The sequence below is a fragment of the Dipteris shenzhenensis genome, chromosome 18 (genome assembly GCF_047967505.1).
Source record: "Dipteris shenzhenensis isolate YYH24624 ecotype China chromosome 18, Dip_SZ_1.0, whole genome shotgun sequence".
NCBI classification, from domain to species: domain Eukaryota; kingdom Viridiplantae; phylum Streptophyta; class Polypodiopsida; order Gleicheniales; family Dipteridaceae; genus Dipteris; species Dipteris shenzhenensis.
Genome location: NC_141613.1, coordinates 46,374,467 through 46,394,144, shown reverse-complemented (window position 1 = coordinate 46,394,144; position 19,678 = coordinate 46,374,467). Strand labels below are relative to the sequence as shown.

Here is a 19,678-nt window from a genome sequence, read left to right as displayed (position 1 = left end):
AGTGTAAATATAAATTGCTAAAATAATACAAACCAAGTAAAAAAGTCCAATGCCCCTCTCAACTAGAGTCTAAAAGTACAATACGTTATTAATATCAACCACTCATGCCCCTACACCCTTCCCCCCCTCAAAATAAAAACAAAAATAACAAAGGCTTGTGCTCACTCGCCCTTATCACTAAACAAATAATGCGACCTGTTTTGTGCTCATGTCATAAGGATCCCCCTTGTGGAGAATATTTATGAGGTTAGCTCCTTATGCCAAGGCTTGCCAACAACCATATTTACTCCAAGTATTGATGCCACCATACCCTTCAATATGCACTCTCATTTTGCCCACACACACATAAAGCTTCTTCTCTATCTTGAAAAGTCTCGTGGGTTGAGGCACTCCAAGTTCTTGGGCAACTCATGAGAGATGAGATTATGAGTTGCTGCAGTATAAAAAGTGAAGCATAATATTATACCTACGCCAATGATTTGAGCAAGCTATAGATTAAAGAGTCTCCATGTAAGTATAATATTATACCTACACCCATGATTTAAGCAAGCTATAGAGTAAAGGCTCTCAGATTGATATGAAACGTCCATCAAATGTGCTATTGGAGCCTTTTTTGCAGCACCTCCATCCTTCTTTCCAAATGTTGGCAGTATTTTATGGTGCATTCAATAAACTTGTGCCCAATTGCCACACTCAACATCTTTCATTTTCATTCTCCGATCTCTGGTCAAGGGAAACTTACCATTTTATCTTCCTTGAATGACTAGTTGAGGGTGAACTGTCATGGAGCATCAGGCAACCTCAATAAGACTTTTGAATTATGGCCTCCTTTGTTTTTATGTTTTGAGAAACATTTTTTTAGAAGAAAACTTTGTTCTTCTCATTACATCAAGCAATATCTATATTCTCGTCCAGAGTCTTTTTATTTCTAACAACGATTACTTTCTTAGTTGCTGGAATATACTTTTCTTGCTTAAGTAAATATGCTTTCTTCCAATGTCTTCGGATTTCTAACAATGCTTTCTTTGTTCCTCAAAGATGCTTTTGTTGCTTAAAGTTTAGTAAAGTATTTGAAAACCTATATATACCTTTGTAAGACTAGAATAAGTCCAATCATACAATTTTAAATTTTTTGTTGTTCTAAAGATCAAAAATCTACACAGAAAATAAAAGAGAAAATAAAAGAGAATATGAAAGAGAAGAAAAAAGAGGTAAACAAAAACTTTTAAGAAAAACAAAAGGAAGACATACTTAGCAAGCAAAGCAACACTTATGTCGTCATCAGTGCCCAAGCATAAGCAGCTATACTGGGTTTCTAAAGACCCGCGGAGTCTCTTGGGTATAAACCTTCTTCTATAAAGTTGTATTGATAGCCAACGCTCCCATTCAACAATCATGCCTTGTTCAAAGCACAATGGAAAAGCCGTAACTAAATATCCTCTTTGGAGTTGTTCCAGCTATGAGGCATCTTGATGGATAAGCTTCATGGTGCCCAGTGCTTCTCCCAATTTGACTTTGCCTTCTCTGAATAATTACCATTTTCAAAAAACGAGATCTGGGTCCTTCAACATGCCAAAAAAAACTTCAGGCCATCAACACATTCATATATACTGGATTTCAAAAGCCATCTCCAAGCTTGATGGGAGTCCTCCAATGAACATGTCTTCTCTAGAGAAAAGAGAGAGAAGAAGTGATAACGAGCAAAATCCTCTCTCTCTCTCTTTTCTCAAGCTGAAGATAAATAACATCTTCCATGAGACATAGCTCTTCCTTGGAATATGGAATCATTCATGCCTTCTTGTTGTTGTCTAATGGAGGAAAGGTTTCCTTCAAGAGGGTAGAATACAACATTCTTTGAGTTTATATCAAATCCATGGATATCATGTTGCGCAAAAATAATTCAGATACACAGTTATAAATAAGCTTCTCAGGCAAGGAGAGTAAGCTTCTAAAAAATGAGAGAACAAGAGGTTACAGGTAAATCCTGGTGGCACCTCCACCCATGTAATGTATGACAGCAACAAGGGAAGAACATGAAGGCAATAATGGCACCAAAACATCTTAACCAAGGCATATTTAGACTCATGTAGTTTAATCATAAACAATTCCAATTAAAGAGCTGGAAAACAGGATGTGCTGCTATAGGAATCCAACCTGAGAAACATGATTAGCAACCCGTGACAAAGCAGCCTTCCAGCCTCCCTTCGATGATTGCATACCTTTACTGCCCCTTGTATCTCCTGTGTAAAAGTCCCCAAAAGAACAAACAGACCTTCATATTTTGCACAGAAGCTACCAAGGCAGGTATATGGAATCCTTATCACATAAATAAAAAGAAAGATAGAAAGCAATATAAAACTGAATTCGCACATCCACGAAAATGTAACAGGACTTTCTTCTGGTCACGCACATTACATCCATCCACTATTCTAAAGAGAGAGCTTATTTCACATGCCAAAAGTTGCAGGTTTGAAGCATAAATAAGTTGTATGGCTACTCAAAGTGGTGCCTCTAATAGGTGGTGGCCTTTCAAGTTGACTAACACTCCCCAAGTATCCATATGTGCCCAAATTTGCACCTTAATCCTCAACCACTAGCTACTTAAAGGTTTCACCCATCTTGGTATTAATCCATCTGCTTTTCCCTTCATGGAAGCGCTCTGCCGGGAACTTTCCGTACAATTGATTCTTTCTTCTGAATCCAAGCTACTCAAGTTGAGTCAATGAGGAAAAATTATCACTTCAAACTTTTATTCACATGACAAAGTTCCCAAACAAAGCCAATCAATATTACTACCCCAGATTCTATCTCTCCTGCAGAAAATACAAACCTTGCAAGTAGTGTGACAAGGTTTTCTATGTCTACAAAAGGCTACATAGATAGTAAAAAGATCCATTGTTATTATTAATTATTTCATTAAAACATCTTCCGTTTCATGATTGGGAGTCCTACAATATATGTCACATCTTGGGGTAGCTCATGCTACAATTATCCCCTATGAGTTAGCTTGCTATAGTAAGTTCATCTCCACCATGTAAGGTAATTTGTGCTAGAACTATCACTTTTGAGTTACCCTGCTAGTATTTAAGTCCAGCTTCACCTTGTAAAGTGATCTAGGATCATATTCTTTGGTCCATGTGTACAGGGATTTGGTGCACACACCATCTTCGGCCTCAGTGTCATTCTCGGTCTGGTTTCATCTTCAACCTAGACTCCATCTTTGTCCTCTTTTCATGACCTTCAGCTTTGTTCTCGATCTCAGCCCCGACCTTCGTGGGCTTGTCAAGACTCAACTTCAGCTTTGGCCCAAACCACAAAGACCTTGCCACCATCGGAGGGTGCAAAAAGACAACAGGTTTCAACTTGGATGAACACTGCCTGACAAGGAGATGGGAACATTGAGTCCATGGAATCATCAAGCAAAGATCAAGAAGCCATTAAAGAGGAGATTTGGAGTCAACTGAAGGAGCCAAGGAGACTAAGGCTCGGAAGAGGATCTTTCCCATTGCCATTGCAGCTAGCCATGAGAGAGAGAGAGAGAGAGAGAGAAAGAGAGAGAGAGAGAGAGAGAAGGAAAGTTTATTAACGTCTTTGGAAGACCGATGGGTCTCTAAGACTAAGAGAAACCTGATACAATAAGCTGAAGGGGTGGAGCTACTAAATGAGCATCATGATCCATGCTAAGCGCTAAGTACTACATAGTCATTTCATCATCATCATCATCATCATCATCATCATATCAAATCTGATATCAAGTCTGGTCAAATACATCCGGTACGTGAATAGGAGTCCCAAAAAGGTGTGGGGTATCATGGCAGGCCCCATGATGGGTGGGGTTGTACTGGCATGAAGCCAAAGATACAGCCTTGACGGCTATCTATGGATGGGGTCCATCGTGGTCTCCTGGCAATGGCTCTATGTCTGACAAGGGCCACAGTAACCCTTGTTGGTCGTGGTCGAGGGGGAGGGGGGGGGGGGAGAGAGAGAGAGAGACAGAGAGAGAGAGAGAGAGAGAGAGAGAGAGAGATTGGATCAAAAGGACCCTAGGACTGTTAGCTCAAAAGTGAGGTTCATGGGCAATCCAAGCCCAAGGTGTAATGGTGGACATTTGAGGGACTGCCACATGGCAGCGCCCTTGATTAATCCCACATGCAATAGGGGGTTGTGATGTGGAAGGCATATAAGGAGGAGACCAACACCCCGATGGAGGGGGTGGGTGCCTTGAAAGGTGGTTGTATGTACACAATTGGAGGCCACATGAGTTTCTTATCATGGGGTCGGAGCTTGAGGCCATATCCTGCACTAATTGGGCACAAGTGGCAGCACGCCTCGTCACGTGGCATGGGCAAGGCATATTGATCAAGAATTCCACCTTCTTGCTCCACTAGACAAATAATAGTGCACTAAAATGATGGCACTGGGTGGCACCACAAATGATGGGGGTTCTGCTCAAAGCAAAGACATGTGAGCAACAGTCGCCTGTATAGATTGCGGCGGCACAGGCAAGCATGTACAAAGATAGATGATGATGAGCTACTGCGGACCGGACATGGCAATTGGTTGAAAGAAGCCTAGCTAGTATGCTAGCATGGCAGCAATAGATCTGCACTCCTTGCGTTGACACTTGGCATCAATCAAAACTCCCCTCGTACTTGGATTGAGGGGGAGTGTTAGAACTCAAATGTGAGGTGTAATGCGCAATCCAATCCCATTTGATATGGGGTCATTGTGTGGCACGCTCCCTTGTCCCACATATAAGTGGGTGGTTAGGTTATCAAGCCATATGTAGCCATGAGAGGAGAGGCCTCATTATCCCCATCGGCAACCTTATTTGGGGTGGCTAGGCAAGTCAATGTGTGGGACCCCTAGCATGCAGCGCTAGTTGGTTGGGTGGCTAGGCAACTATAGCATGGAGCCAAATTCATTTTCTATCAAGAACAAGGGGACGAGGAAGAGGCCATGTCTACCCTTGGCTACAAGGAGAAAACAAATCTTGGGAGACGAAAGCTCGCATTGGAGAGCTAGTAGGGACAACTAGTGTTGGAGGAGTACAAGTTGAGAGAGGATGCCTGGTAAAGGAGATTCGCTTTATCCACAGTGAGGGGAAAAAAATAGTTAACCTCTTAAGAAGGAATTTTGTTCCTAAATGACTGGTTAATGATTTATATACCTTTGTAAGACTAGAATAAGTCCAATCATACAAATTTCAATTTTTTGTTGTTCTAAAGACCAAAAATCTACACAGAAAATAAAAGAGAAAATGAAAGAGAAGAAAAAAGAGGTAAACAAAAACTTTTATAAAAACAAAAGGAAGACATACTTAGCAAGCAAAGCAACACTTATGTCGTCATCAATGCCCAAGCATAAGCAGCTATACTGGGTTTCTAAAGACCCGCGGAGCCTCTTGGGCAAAACCAATGCTTACTAAAATACGTCAAATAAACAAAAGAGAAAGAAAACAAGAAATAAAGAAGAAAGGAAGAAGGTGACTAAGCAAAAATAAACAAGCAAGTCAAGAAACAAAATTTTCCGAAAAACCGGAATTACGCTCTCTCTCTCTCTCTCTCTCTCTCTCTCTCTCTCTCTCTTATTTAAAACATAAAAAGCTGAAAGGACCCCTTACACTTATGTATCGCTTCCTACAAAGAGGCAAAAATACAATCCTAACTTAGAAAGCACAAGCATACTCAATCAAACTCTCTTTTGAAACTAAAAGAAAAACGGGCTATTCAGCTCCCCGCTTTTTGTTTTCAGCTTATGTTCAATCATTCTAAACATACCTAAGGCCGATACACCATAGATAAAAGACTTCATATCTAAGATTGTGCATACGTTTTTCATTATTTTCCTTGGATTATACCTGTGTAATAGTAAAGTGATCAAATTACTACATTGAGTGATAAAAAACTCCTAAATAAGACGTTGCATAAACTCAAATTCATAAGTGAAAAGATGAAAGTTTGCTAAAAAGACGGCACAATTAGCGCCCATGGGGATTCCCATAATTGTTGAAACAAAGAATCACCTACTGTGATGTTAAGATTATCTAAAAGAAAATCTATCCAAGAGCAAACATCTTCAATACTTACTACCTTTGTGTATCTTTTCTTTTTAGAACCGATGTCATGATCTTTATTTTTTAGCCACAAAAAGTCAAAGCATAAGGATGTTTTCTCAACTTTTGACACTTTGCATCTATCTTTGTCAAATCTCAGCTTGAAAACTTCAGCCACTAGCTTTTTTATTCTAAACTTCAGGTCTTCCAGACCGATCTTTGTGTAAAGCGTGGTAAAATCATAGGTTTGAAGGAGAATAGGAGACTCTTTTTCATGAATGCTTCGAGAGGTATTAAAAAATTTTTACAACAGGAAATCACTCCCACAGAGTCATTTAAAATCCAGCTTAAGTGCGAGGGGACAGTCTCCTTTCATAAGTCCCTCTAAAGTTCATGGACACTAGGCAACATGGCTTTGAAGCAATACTTAGCCATTTAAAGACATCCATCAAAGTAATCTCACAAGCAGCTGCAATAAATCTTGGCTTTTTTGGAGTTTTGTGAAACTTCCAAGCAGCACAAAGAAAAGGGATACTTTTTTAAAAGTATCTTGACTAGTTAATGATTGTATATATTTTTTTAAAGTAATACAATAACCCTTTTTTTCCCCCAAAAAAAAAGAGTGAGGAAAAAAGTATCCACCATTGTTTAAAGGGAAAGAGAAATAGAAAAATAATTTCTCCATAATTGGAAAGATATCCATGGATTGAAACCTATTCCAGCAAAGTTGCAACTAGCCAAAGCTCGTTTATCTTTAGGCAACAAAGCATATACATGGTAGACAAAGTTGCACGATAGAGGTCAAAGTCCAAGTGCCTAGGTCACACTTTGAGAAAGTATTTCTCAAAGACTTCCTTACAAAAAATGAGCAAGAAAAGTCCTGGGAAATGTGGGATGGCAAAGTTTCCATCCTAAGGAAGTGGTTGAGATAGAATTGGATCTTCGTGGGGAACTCCTAGTCCCTCCCCAAGTCTGTATCATGTAGAGCTGTAATAGATCCAACTGTATGATATGGTTGATCTCATCTCGTGGGACCCTTCAAGATATAATTACATTAAAGCCTGCATGAGATCCTTCAAGATCTACAGGACTGGCGATTACTCGTTAGAAATGACCCAACAGAGGGTACGCACAACGGAACACTGATAGTAATTACCCAGGAGCTCACACAATGTGATGTGGGGTGTGGAATCACAAACTTCTTAACTTATGTGCATAAAATAGATGTGCAGACTCATCAATAGACAATGAACGAGCCAGATAGAGAAACCGCCAAAATAATATATTTCCATCCAAAGCTATGGACACAATACAAAAGAGATAGATCCAGAGTCCCACCAATGGTGTGGTCCTTTGAACTTACCACAAGGTACTTCTCCTATCTGCTGGCTATCTCTAGACTCGAGCTCGCGTGCTCCACCTCAAGCGTCTGTAGACTTTCTGTCCAAAATGGTTCTCTACCTTACTGCTTGTAGATCAGCCTAGGTAGGCAGCCCTTTCTCTGCTTTGTCTGCAGCTTCTATGTGCCTCCTTCACCTCCTGGATGTAGTCCCAAGGAAGGTCCTCCTGCTGCTTCAATCTGCTGGTGGTTGGCTGCTCCAGAGAAATTGAGATATGAGGGCACAAAGGCCCTCCTTAGATAGGGCACAAGGCCCTCCAGAACCAACCGACCAGCCAGCCCTAATTGGGCCGACTGGCTGGTCTGTAGCAGCCCTAACCAATCGACCAGATGGCTGGCTGGTTGGCTGCCTATCCAGCCCTAATTAGGGCCCTTTTCCAGCCCTTTGTTCCATGCAGGGCCCAGCCCCTTTGGACTGCTTACCCCGCCACCTGCCAGCCCTGTTTGCAGGCCATAGACCTGCCCAATACCTGCTGCAACAGTGCGACTCCATGCTGCTGCTGATCCGCCTTTGCTCAGCCCTTGTCCGGACCTTGGCGCACCCCGCACACCTTCCGTACACTGCCCTGCAGCAGCCCGTACTGATCCGTACAGTGGCTGTCCCCTTTCTCTGGGCATACCTTGCCCTAGGTCTCCCTCCCCCATGCTCTCCTCATTTGGGGGCTTACAGATGGGGAGGTGACCTTTCCAACACCCCCTCTTACCGACACATCTCGGCCCAATGCCAACACGTCGATGACGATGCTCCAGTAACTCCCTGGTCGTAGTCCTCTGGAAAATTTCGGTGTCAAAATCTTTTCCTGGCTTTTCATCCAGTGGCGCTCTTGCTCCACCAAGTTTGGTTCCGCTTCCGCACACCATCCTGGTACACAAGTCCATCTTTGGTAGCACCTCCTGGCACCACCTCCTTCAGTCACGTTCCCGCCTTCAAAGTCGAGCAATCCAGTCGTCACGATCTTCCAGTTGTCCCCCTCATAATGAGAGAACAACCTGCAGTCTTCCAGGCACCATGCTTTGAGGGTATGTTTCAACCCGTCCTTCCTTTGGCAAGGTCTAGATAACTTGGACCATGAACCAAAGAATATTTCCAGATAACTTGGACCATGAACTCTCGATGAGTTCTCAAGCAGGTACTCTTCTGGCTTTAGTACTCTTTGTCCATCACCTTCTAGCAATCTGCGTCCGAGATTTGAAGAAGCACCAATACTTCCCCTTCTGCCTTCGAAGAAGGCTAATTCCTTCCAATCTCGTATCTCCTGAGAAAAATGAAGAGCAGAGTCTCTCCACAGCATGCTACAAAGGCTCAAATGCAAAATATCAAGTACATACCAGACTGTTGTACTGCGTGTGTGTTTACTTTGAAAGCAAATCCTGTACCTCATCGAGGCACCCACCAAGTGCCTATGTAATCCTGTACTGTCCCCTTCTGAAGTACAGCATCCATCTGACCATGAGACCCCTGGGCCTCCATGGAATCCACCCTCATGTTAGTGTCAACAGCCACGCACCTGGAAGGTACCAAGCGCTCCATGCTGTCCTTCACCTTCACAAAGGCATCTGACTCCTCGTCGACCCACATCTCTATGTCAGACGTTCTCATTGTGATTTCTTGGTCAACATATCTGACCTCGGTAACACTCGGTGATGTCACCATAAACAACTCTTTGATACCACATTTGCTTTGGCCTCTCCTTCTGAATCTGAGTTGGACTCCTTTTTGTTTTTTCCGATCTGCCTTTTTCTTTCTGCAGTCCTTTGCAAAATGTCTTGGCGAATCACAGTAGAAGCACTTCTTCTTCTGCTTCCTCTTCGACGTCTCCTCGTCGTCAGAGTCGTCTTTCTTGGACTTGCCACCATTAGGCTTGCCCTTTCCTTTGCCAATGTAATCCTTCACCAACATCGCCTTGTCGCCTTTGTCGTCGTTGTAGAGCTTCTCCCGAGCTTCCTCCTATAGCAGTAATGGACCCAACTCCTCAAACATCAGAGGTTTGGTCCTCTATCCTACTGTCACGATTGTAACAAAGCTCTTGAAACTCTGAGGTAGTCTCCTTAATACCATCAAGGCCAAATGGCATGAGTCTGTCTTCTGACCAACTGCCGCCAGTTGATCCCTCACCACCTTGACCTTCGTTAAGTGGCTATGTACCGTATCTCCTTCTTCCATATCAAGATTATAGAGTTGATGTTGAAGAAGCAAAATCCGGGTGGTGTTGTCAGTCTCATATAGATCCTTCAGAGTGACCCATGCCTCTACTGACGTCTCGGCCATCTGGATATGTGGAAGAACAGAGTCCACCGTAGTCTCTATGATTAATGCCAGGGCATGGGCATCTCTGTCTTCCCAAGCTTCGAGCTCCTCTCTGTCTACTGCCATGAATATCTTCCCTTGCCTATCCACTACATCTTCGGCTTCGCCTCCACTCCCGTTGTCAGCTTCCACAACTTCTGAGCCACTAAATGACTCCGGATCTTCACTTTTCAGATCAGGTAGTTGGTCCCATCCAGTTTCCCAGACTCTCCAAAGTTAGGGATAGTGAATGAGAGAAAACTGGGGGAGGAGGAAGGAAGAGCAAGGGCTGAAGAGGTCCACATCTCTGTTGTTTATACCACACAGCAAAGTCAACCAAACTCAAATTTCAATAGACCAAAACTCTGAACGGACCTAACTGAACCTGAGTCACCCTCCTTCTCGCAAGGGCACAATCCTCCAGTCGTGGAAGTCGATTCCCTAGAGCTTCTGAATCAGGGTCGTCCTTCAGCAAGGTCCCTGCCTTCAGGCTCCCACACCTGTGAGCCTCCTACTTGGGCTCTGATACCATGTTAGAAATGACCCAACAGAGGGTACGCACATCGGAAGACTGATAGTAATTGCCCAGGAGCTCACACAGTGTGATGTGGGGTGTGGAATCACAAACTTCTTAACTTATGTGCATAAAATAGATGTGCAGACTCATCAATAAACAATGAATGAGCCAGATAGAGAAACCACCAAAATAATATATTTCCGTCCAAAGCTATGGACACAATACAAAAGAGAGAGATCCAGAGTCCCACCAATGGTGTGGTCCTCTGATCTTACCACAAGGTACTTCTCCTATCTGTTGGCTATCTCTAGACTCGAGCCCGTGTGCTCCACCTCGAGTGTCTGTAGACTTTCTGTCCAGAATGGTTCTCTCTACCTTACTGCCTGTAGATCAGCCTAAGTAGGCAGCCCTTTGTCTGCAGCTTCTATGTGCCTCCTTCACCTCATGGATGTATACCCAAGGAAGGTCCTCCTGCTGCTTCAATCTGCTGGTGGTTGGCTGCTCTAGAGAAATTGAGATATGAGGGCACAAAGGCCCTCCTTATATAGGGCACAAGGCCCTCCAGAACCAACCGACCAGCCAGCCCTAATTGGGCCGACTGGCTGGTCTGTAGCAGCCCTAACCAACCGACCAGATGGTTGGCTGGTTGGCTGCCTATCCAGCCCTTTGTTCCATGCAGGGCCTAGCCCCTTTGGACTGCTTACCCCGCCACCTGCCAGCCCTGTTTGCAGGCCATAGACCTGCCCAATACCTGCTGCAACAGTGCAACTCCATGCTGCTGCTGATCCGCCTCTGCTCAGCCCTTGTCCGGACCCTGGTGCACCCTGCACACCTTCCGTACACTGCCCTGCAGCAGCCTTGACTGATCCGTACAGTGGCTGTCCCCTTTCTCTGGGCATACCTTGCCCTAGGTCTCCCTTCCCCATGCTCTCCTCATTTGGGGGCTTACAGATGGGGAGGTGACCTTTCCAACATTACTATCAACTGATAGTGGTCCCTTACATCTAGTGAAAAAATATTAAACTTGTTATGTATTGAGTACTTCTTGGGCTAGGTTGTGTGCTAGTCATCAGCCTCTTTAATTCGGAGCTCTTCCAGCCTCTCCACGTGCTGCTATGTGCATTTCGGAGCAGACCAAGCCATCGAATTTCTACTACAGGCTTCTACAACTGCATTACTTCAGCCGACTTTGCTTTCGGACCTACCTGTGGAGGTTTTTTGAGTGGTTCCAGCCTTCGACCAGCTGCTCCAGCAATCTCTAAGACCTTTTCCTCACCCGACTTGTCCACGTGAGGACCCAGTAACCTTGTTGCGATGTTCCAGAACCTCTTTCAGGGAGCTCCCTAGTTTCTTGGCTGGCTGCTCCAACAGATTTTTCAAGTTATCTATGCTGTCCTAATAGCCTTCTCTGATGTGTGCATAAGTTCTACATCTTAGGAGTACATGCTGCCCATTTTCCACCTCCACGGTGCATGTCCTTTCTTCTCTGGGGATCCTAGGTCAACAGCCTCCCTTGCCTAACTCCTAAGACGGGAGGTGAATGAACAAAGTGCAAATGTGCACTATGCTTGAGCAGTCTTGCTCTTTTGAAGGGATGAAAAAGGGAAGAGACGATTGAATGTGATGGAGAGTGGGAACGGAACAGACACTTACATAGCCCAAGAGATGGACAGGGCACAAAAGTCCCCAACTGACCAACCTGCCAATCCAAAGGCCGACCAGCCTGAACTTGACATACGTGGCAAGCTAACTACCATGTCAGTAGTCAAATGCCATGTCAGCCTACCGACATGCCACAAGAGTACATCTTCTGATTGCATATTAAAACCTTGATCCAATGAAACTCAGTGAGGTCTTTAAACTTCACAATGGCCTTATCTGGAGGACAGACGTGTCTCACATTCATTGAGGATTGCCATGGGCTAGATGAGAGTCTCATCCCATCAGTTGGGGATAGAAGCAAGTAGATCTATTGCCATACCGAGGGAGCAACGGATATGCAGACTTTGCACACTAGGGAAGGTGGAGATGGAGGAGCATTATCTATGCTTATGTCCAGCATACTATGAAATTCGAGGCCGTACCACTACCTCTATCAGGAGGGACTCAGCTTTGGACCACTCTCCCACTTGATCCACTTCCAAGACAAGGTCTATGGCGCTCTTTATCTGATGGAGATGCGACAACATAGAGGAACCCTTTTCAGACATATCAAACAGCCTACACCAACAGTCCTACCCGAGCCAGAGATAGATGCAGCCCAAAGACATATCACAGATTTCTATGCCTTTTGAGTCAGCCCCAAGACACAGCGGAGTGGAGGAGGAGGAGATTGAAGATATGACAGCAGAGTGGGCTAGTGGGAGGAGACGACATGGAGTGGGAGGGTAGAGAGTGGCTAGCGCCAAAGTCGAGGGGTCACTCTTGACATGGCTCGCCGGATACAGAAGTCTCAAAAACCACGCCCTCCTCCGCCATTGCACTAGATGACATGACAGACGCAGCTGCGAGATATCCTCGCATCTCACACCATTGCGCCAAGATATGCCTTTTGAGTATTTTGGGTATCTATGTCATGTTTTTGAGTTATGATTTTCTTGAAGTTTTTCTTAGCACTCGGCAAGGGTCATAGCGAACCCCTTGCTTCAGCCCATAGCAGATTGAATGAGTCACCTTGTGATTGTACTTTGTCTCATAGGCCCGCGAGGCCTCCCGAAGACATTAATGCAACTCTCTCTCTCTCTCTCTCATATGTATGCATGAACTATTCTAGATGAAAGACTGCTTCCGTTGTTGTGCATTACATGCATGGTGAATTCTCTCACAAAAGAAAATTATATGACTATCGTGATAGTCCGACTGTTGGGAATCCAAGGATTCAGAAAAACTTTCATATGATTATCATATGTCATGAGCATCACGCTCGGCGCCTTGTTACAACGAGGAGCAGGGCAGAGCAGCTCGAAAGGAGATGGGCCGGAGGAGGCCCTAGGGGAGCAAAGAGAGCTCCCGAAGAGGATAGAGCACAGGGGGAGGCACAGCCTCTCATAGCAAGAGGAGAAGCCAGGAGGCAGAACAGAAAGGCTGTATGGGGGAACTGAGGGTTGGAGGGAATGGGGAGTCTGAAGCAGCCCCAGGACAGGGCAGCGTGGAGCTCATGGCCACTGGCCAGCAGGACCCACCACAACACAGGAAGAAGTAGAGGTTTAAGGGAGGAGGACAAGGGGGAAGGAGTTGAAGAGGAAAGCAGGAGGGGCAGCAGTGGGGGGGCAGAGGGAGATTAGAAAGGGGGAGGGGGAATGGGGGAAAGGTACGAGCTCAGTTTGAGAGCTCTAAAACTCTCAGTGCACACAAGAGCAGCGAGCTTTTCAAAGAATCCTATAAAACAGCCTTCTTTGAAGCCTGTTGATACTAACTGCATCAGTCCTAGAAAGAAAAGTATACCTGCTTCAGGATTCGAACTCCCAATTGCATATGTCATATTCCCATCAGCTCCAACATTCTGTTCAAGACTTTCCAAGCCCTTTTGTAAAATATCTGCTGCTGCTGCACCAGCTAAAGTGGGTTCAAGACTTTGAGTTACAACATCCTCTTGTGACACTGAATCATGTACATCCAAACGTGTCTCTAATTTTACCAGTGCTCCACCAGAATACTCAATGCCTGCTTCAAAGGACCACATAAAATCCGACTCCTTAGGCAGCATTTGCATGCTATGAAAAAATGGAGGCATCGTCCCAAGCTCCAGGCTGCTACACTTAATGGCACCAATGTAGCCAGGAGTGACGATCTTAGACAGCTGCTTCTGCAATGTTGATACAAAAAAGCATTTGTTATCTCAGAATCGTATTCTAATCCAACTTTCAAGCGAAGCACTAACTGAATAAATGATAAAGAAATACCAAAAGGGGCGCTAAGTTTAGGGCCAATCTGGTGTTTGTTGCAGTCAGGGGCAATCTAGCTCCTGATTTTGGTTTCTGTTATTTATTTTGGTTTGCTGTGGGAATTTCTAAATGGCTGAAAATTAAGTATTTATTGGTTATTATCTGTTAACTATGCAACAAGCGCGTCTCATATGGCGAATATGAATGAAGCTCAAGAAAAGGACAAGCAAGGTTGAAGATGTCTTCATTCTTGGAAATTGGGTGGAATCATCTTCAGCCAATCATCTCCTATATCTATGTTAGAATGATTCTATGGGTAGCCAAGTAGAAGAATCATTGTTATTGGAACACTCCTATGTCACTTCTCTTCACAAAAAGACATATTCACTTGCTTGGTAGTTCATTTATTGCATATCTTTACTTGCTAAATTTCAAGTTCTTTACATTCGTATGTTTGCCAAAAGAATGCATATGTTTTCCTAGGTACTAAATCGCTAGGTCTAGCATTTGAGGGTGGACCTCCATTGAAGGGGTTACGGGCATTAGTGTCCCACAAGTTGAGATGTATCTCTTTAAGAGAAACGTAAAGACCACACCCCACCCGAGTACCCAAATATGGGACAAATCAAAATACATGGAATTCAAACCGATCCATCAACTTTTAAAGATGGCTGTGCGCCTGTTAGCATGAAAGAGTCCAAGAGATACAAGACAAGACGACAAACTAATAGGCCTAATAGGTTATGCGAGTAGGCCAACCAAACTCAACCCTTTGAAAAGAGCTAAATGCCAGAAACCTAAGGTGAAAACAGTAGTCAGTATTGGTCACCTAAACTAAATTTTTAGTCAGACAAATAAAGAGTGCTTAAAATAACCTTAGTCCACAATTTCAGCATGACACATGGCATGCTGACATGGCAGCCTTGACATGTGGCATGGACACATGACAGCCCTTGCGACACATGGCACCCTAGATGACCATGCATGAGCCATGGCATCACTTGTCACTTCAGGAACTCCTGATGGAACAATAGCAAGGAGACAATGGAATGAAGCAAATGGAGAGTCTTTATTGAAGAGTGGAGAGCCCAATATATAGGCACCAAGATACATCCAGTGAACATCATAGATGATGTCATAGTAGAAGCCACCAAGATCCTATAATCATGCCACCATCTCCATGAATCTCTCAATCACACCTAGAACCTTCTACAACCAAACCTGGTCACACTAACCAACACACAACCCTTGTATCCCTAGGTACACCCCATTACATCAATTTGTCCTTCATCCCCCCCCCCCACAAATTGATGACCTCATCCCTCAGCAGTAGTACATGGGATGCTCCATGGCTTGCCCACCATCATGTGGCAACACACATGGCCCCAACCTGTGACTCACTCCTAGGACTCTTGGTTTACAACTAGAGGATTGGACAATGACAATGTATGGAAATCCCCATGGATCCAACAAAGGACTAACAATCATTTAAGGATGGAATGGCAAAGTATAGTCAATCAAATACAAGTTCATTTCATACATCATGAAAGATGCTTAAACCATAACTAAGGCATCTTCAATCAAATAAGCAACATAATGGCTGTAGTTGAAACCTTTGTTCCAATCATATCCATTGGAAACCATCATGCATATCATGATATACTCATTTATCATATAAGCCTTTGTCACTATAAACATGAGTATAGAATACTTCTCCAAAACACTTTCAAAGCATAATGCCATAGTCAAACTTTGACTTAAAAGTTCAAAGTTTCCTCCAACTGTCAAGTATAATGTTGATTAGAGCTACACGAAATACTGATTTAACACTTTCAGCATTCAAAACAAAGTCAATCCTTGCTTTGACAATCAAAAAGCCCCAAAAACTAGTTGACTTAGTCAACCGTTACCAAGGATACCAAGCTGAAAACTGCATTTTCAGACACAGGTCGAATGGAGCCCGAAATTGGAGCTATCAGCAGCAAGAGAGAGAAAGCTGTTGCAACAGAAATTAAGCTCTAGTACCAGAGGACTCCCACCAGAGAGGAATTGCGCCAATGCGCATTGGGTCGTCTAAGAAACTTGCATCTTTTTCGACTGGTTTTTTCGTGTTTTCTCCTAAAATACAGAAGCATTGGTGCTCAAACTTCATCAGAATCCTCCTTATAATGTCGCCCACCAGCAGCTAGAACCATTTTAAAAATGGTGACTCCTATGTTAGAATTATTGTTATAATTTAGCAGGGACCAATGTAATGTAATAAGTAGGTTAGGGGCACTTTTCCCTCACTTAGAGGTTTTTCCCCCTAACCACTGTTAGTTCACTAACTACGGTTAGTGAAGGATAAGGTTTTGTCACTTAGACAAAACCTATCACTCTATTCAGTTGTAACACACTCATCTAATTGCAACTATCGTTTTCAGCTCTCTCTCTCTCCTGTTCTTGCTCTCGCACTTTGCTCTCTCCCTATTCTCACATTTGGTATCAGAGCAGTGTCCCTTCCTGGACGTGCTCCCAGCTCCTTGCCCAAGCTCCTCTTGCATCGTCGCCGTACAGCCCCAGCCCGTACAGCCTTCGTACCTTTTCGTACCATCTCGTACAGCCATCGTTGGCTGTTCCGTACGTACGTACCAGGCCCAACCGCCCTACGCCATTTGCACGCCGTCCGTACCTGCTACAGCGCCGTCCGTACATCTGCCCCGTACAACTACAGCGCCTGTTTCGTACATTCCGTACACAGGCGCCGTACAGCCATACAGCTCGTCGCCAACCGTACAGCTCCCGTACCATCTGTACAAACTGCCGTACCGTCTGTACAAACTGCCAGTCAACTCGCCGTACAGATCCGTACATCCGTACAGGTGTACGGATTTCGACCGTACAAGCTGAGCTGTACAGTTTCGTACAACTGCATTCGACTGGACTGACAGTTCCATACTGTTAGTCCGTACAGTTTGAAGGTGAAACTGAGTTCACATTTGGTCACTTTGTAGGTGGGCTTGGAAAGTTGCATTTTTGCAGGATTTGCTTTGCAGAAGGATATTGGAAAGTGTTTTGTCAGGCTCTTGTGCATACAACCATTGTTTGGTTGTATTTTTGAGAGCACATTTGGAGCTTTGGCAGACGAATTGCAAATTGGAGCTTTCAGTTAATTTGTCCTCTTTTGGATGCAATTTCCTTGAAGAAATTCGGGGCTTTTGCAGACAGAGAGCAATTTGTGCAACATTTGGAGCTTTCAGACCATTTGCCCCTTTCTGGTTACAATTTCAAGCCACAAATTGGGGCTTTTGTGTTGGGAGAGCAATTTTACAGGTTTCAGTTCACACTGCCTTTCTGTGAGTGTTTTGAAGCACTTTTGGCAGGTTTTGGGAGAGATTGGATGCTCTGGCAGATTTCTGACAGAGACATTACAGAGATTTGAGTTGCATTTTTAGCCAGTGTTTGGCTGTGTTTTTTGGGATTTGTGCACTCCATTCCCAGCAAGGGAATTCAGATTTGCATTTGCTGTATTTTCTTTCTCAGACATGGCCCAACAAAATCAGAATGATTTCGGTTTCAGTGGTCTCTCACAAGAGGATAAGCTGGATGGTACCAACTACTCCCTCTAGAGTTTTATGGTACGCAATATTCTGATTTCCCGTAATTTATGGGACTATGTAAATGGGGATGAGTTCCGGCCAGCAAATGTGGCACCTAATACCCCTCCCCAACAAGGAGGAGGTAGAGGTCGTGCACAGGGTACAGCTGCAGCACAAGTTATTGGTGCAGTTATACCTACCACTCTAGAAGAAGAGATGGGATTCACGTGATGCTTTAGCTTTGTCGTGTATTTCTCTTTCAGTGAAAAGATTCATCATTCCGCATATCCGGTCGTGTAAGACCTCAAAGGCAGCATGGGATATTTTGGAGAGCATGTATGCAGCTCGGAATGATGCCAGGGTGTCTTTTTTGAAAAGAGAATTGTCTCATGCACATATGGAAGAGGGTGACTCCATGTCAGTGCACCTCACAAAGCTACAGGATTTACGAGAGCAGTTGCTGAATATTGATGAGATCATTCCTGATTCAAAGATGATTACCACTACTATGAATTCTCTTCCTGAGTCTTATCTCAGCTTTCATACCTCGCTGAATTTGTCGTTGAGGGGGGGTGCAAATCCTCTCAATTTTCAGGAGTTGATAGGACTTCTGCTGCAAGAAGAGCAGACTAGGAAAAACATGGCTTCACGAGCAGGTGAACATGCCATGCTTTCAAAATTCAAGCCTAAAGTAAAGGGACAGGCAAAGACTTCAACAAATCAACCTTCCAGTGGTTCAGGACAGCCTTCTCAAAAGGCTAAGGGTGATGCATGTAAATAAGGGAATATGTCATTACTGCAAAAAGCCAGGTCACTACATTGGAGAATGCAAGAAAAGGCTTGCAAAAGAAAAGATAAACAGCTCCGGTATGGCTGTTTCAGATTCAGCTCCTCATGCATCTGACAATGAGCAAGCTACAGCCAACTTTGTGGAGCACGACTATGCCTTCTTGCCTTGCATTTCAGACTCTTAGTTGGCTGCTCCGGATAGTACAGCCACTTGTAATGATGACTCTTATGCTTTTCTGACATGCAGTTATGATTCTTCCAAGGATGCATCAGCTTTCAATGTCAATGAGACACAAAATACATGGTATTTTGACAGCGGTGCCTCAAAGCATATCACTTCCTAAAAGTGTCTTTTCACATCTCTGCATCCACCACCCGTTGGTTAAAAGGTCACATGTGCCAACAACAACTCCTATTCAGTTCGTGGTACACGAGAAGTTGAACTTACAGCCATTGATGGCTCAACATTCAAAATTTCTGATGTCTTGTATGTGCCTGGTATCACAAAAAATCTACTTTCAGTGTCCACTCTTAACAAAGCTGGATTTCAGGCCATTTTTGAAGATGACAAGTGTGCACTCCATGACAGAGAGCATGACTATGCCTTGAGATTGTCTGGCACTTTGTTACGTGGTCTTTTTCAGCTTGACATGTATGAGAAAAGACCAGCACATGCTCTTGCAGTGTCCACTCCTACTGTTGCTATGCAGAATGCGGAGTTATGGCATGCCAGATATGGACACATGCATTATGGCAGCTTGATGACGCTTCAACCATGGTTGATGCATTGCCTCCTCTTGAAACACCTCCTCCACATGCCTGTGAAGGGTGCATTCTTGGTAAAATGCACAGATCTCCTTTTAAGAAGGATGGATCAGTAAAAGCTGTTTGAAAATTACAACTTATCCATAGTGATGTCTCTGGTCTCATGAGGACTCCATCATTGGGTAGTCATCTGTCACTTTTATAGATGACTACTCCAACTACACTTGGGTTTATGGGCTGAAACACAAATCAGAAATGTTTATGGTTTTCAAACACTTTGCAGCCATGGTTGAGAATGAATCCGGACTCCAAATACAGACATTACGCACAGATAGAGGAGGGGAGTATTTGTCTGCAGATTTTGATGCTTTTTTGAAAGACAAGGGCATTGTACATCAGCTTAC

At 43.9% G+C, this 19,678-nt stretch overlaps 1 protein-coding gene across 2 annotated transcripts in view; it reads right to left on the bottom strand.

The window, feature by feature from the left end:
- LOC147891306 (uncharacterized) overlaps positions 1 to 19,678 on the bottom strand; it is a 75,664-nt gene that overhangs the window by 38,387 nt on the left and 17,599 nt on the right. For both annotated transcript variants that reach the window (XM_087389469.1, XM_087389471.1), the window contains exons 4-5: positions 13,703 to 14,063; positions 2,155 to 2,240 (exon numbers count right to left, since the gene is read on the bottom strand). In XM_087389469.1, the coding sequence (XP_087245595.1) occupies positions 2,155 to 2,240; positions 13,703 to 14,063 (447 nt within the window). The remainder of the gene's footprint in view (positions 1 to 2,154; positions 2,241 to 13,702; positions 14,064 to 19,678) is intronic.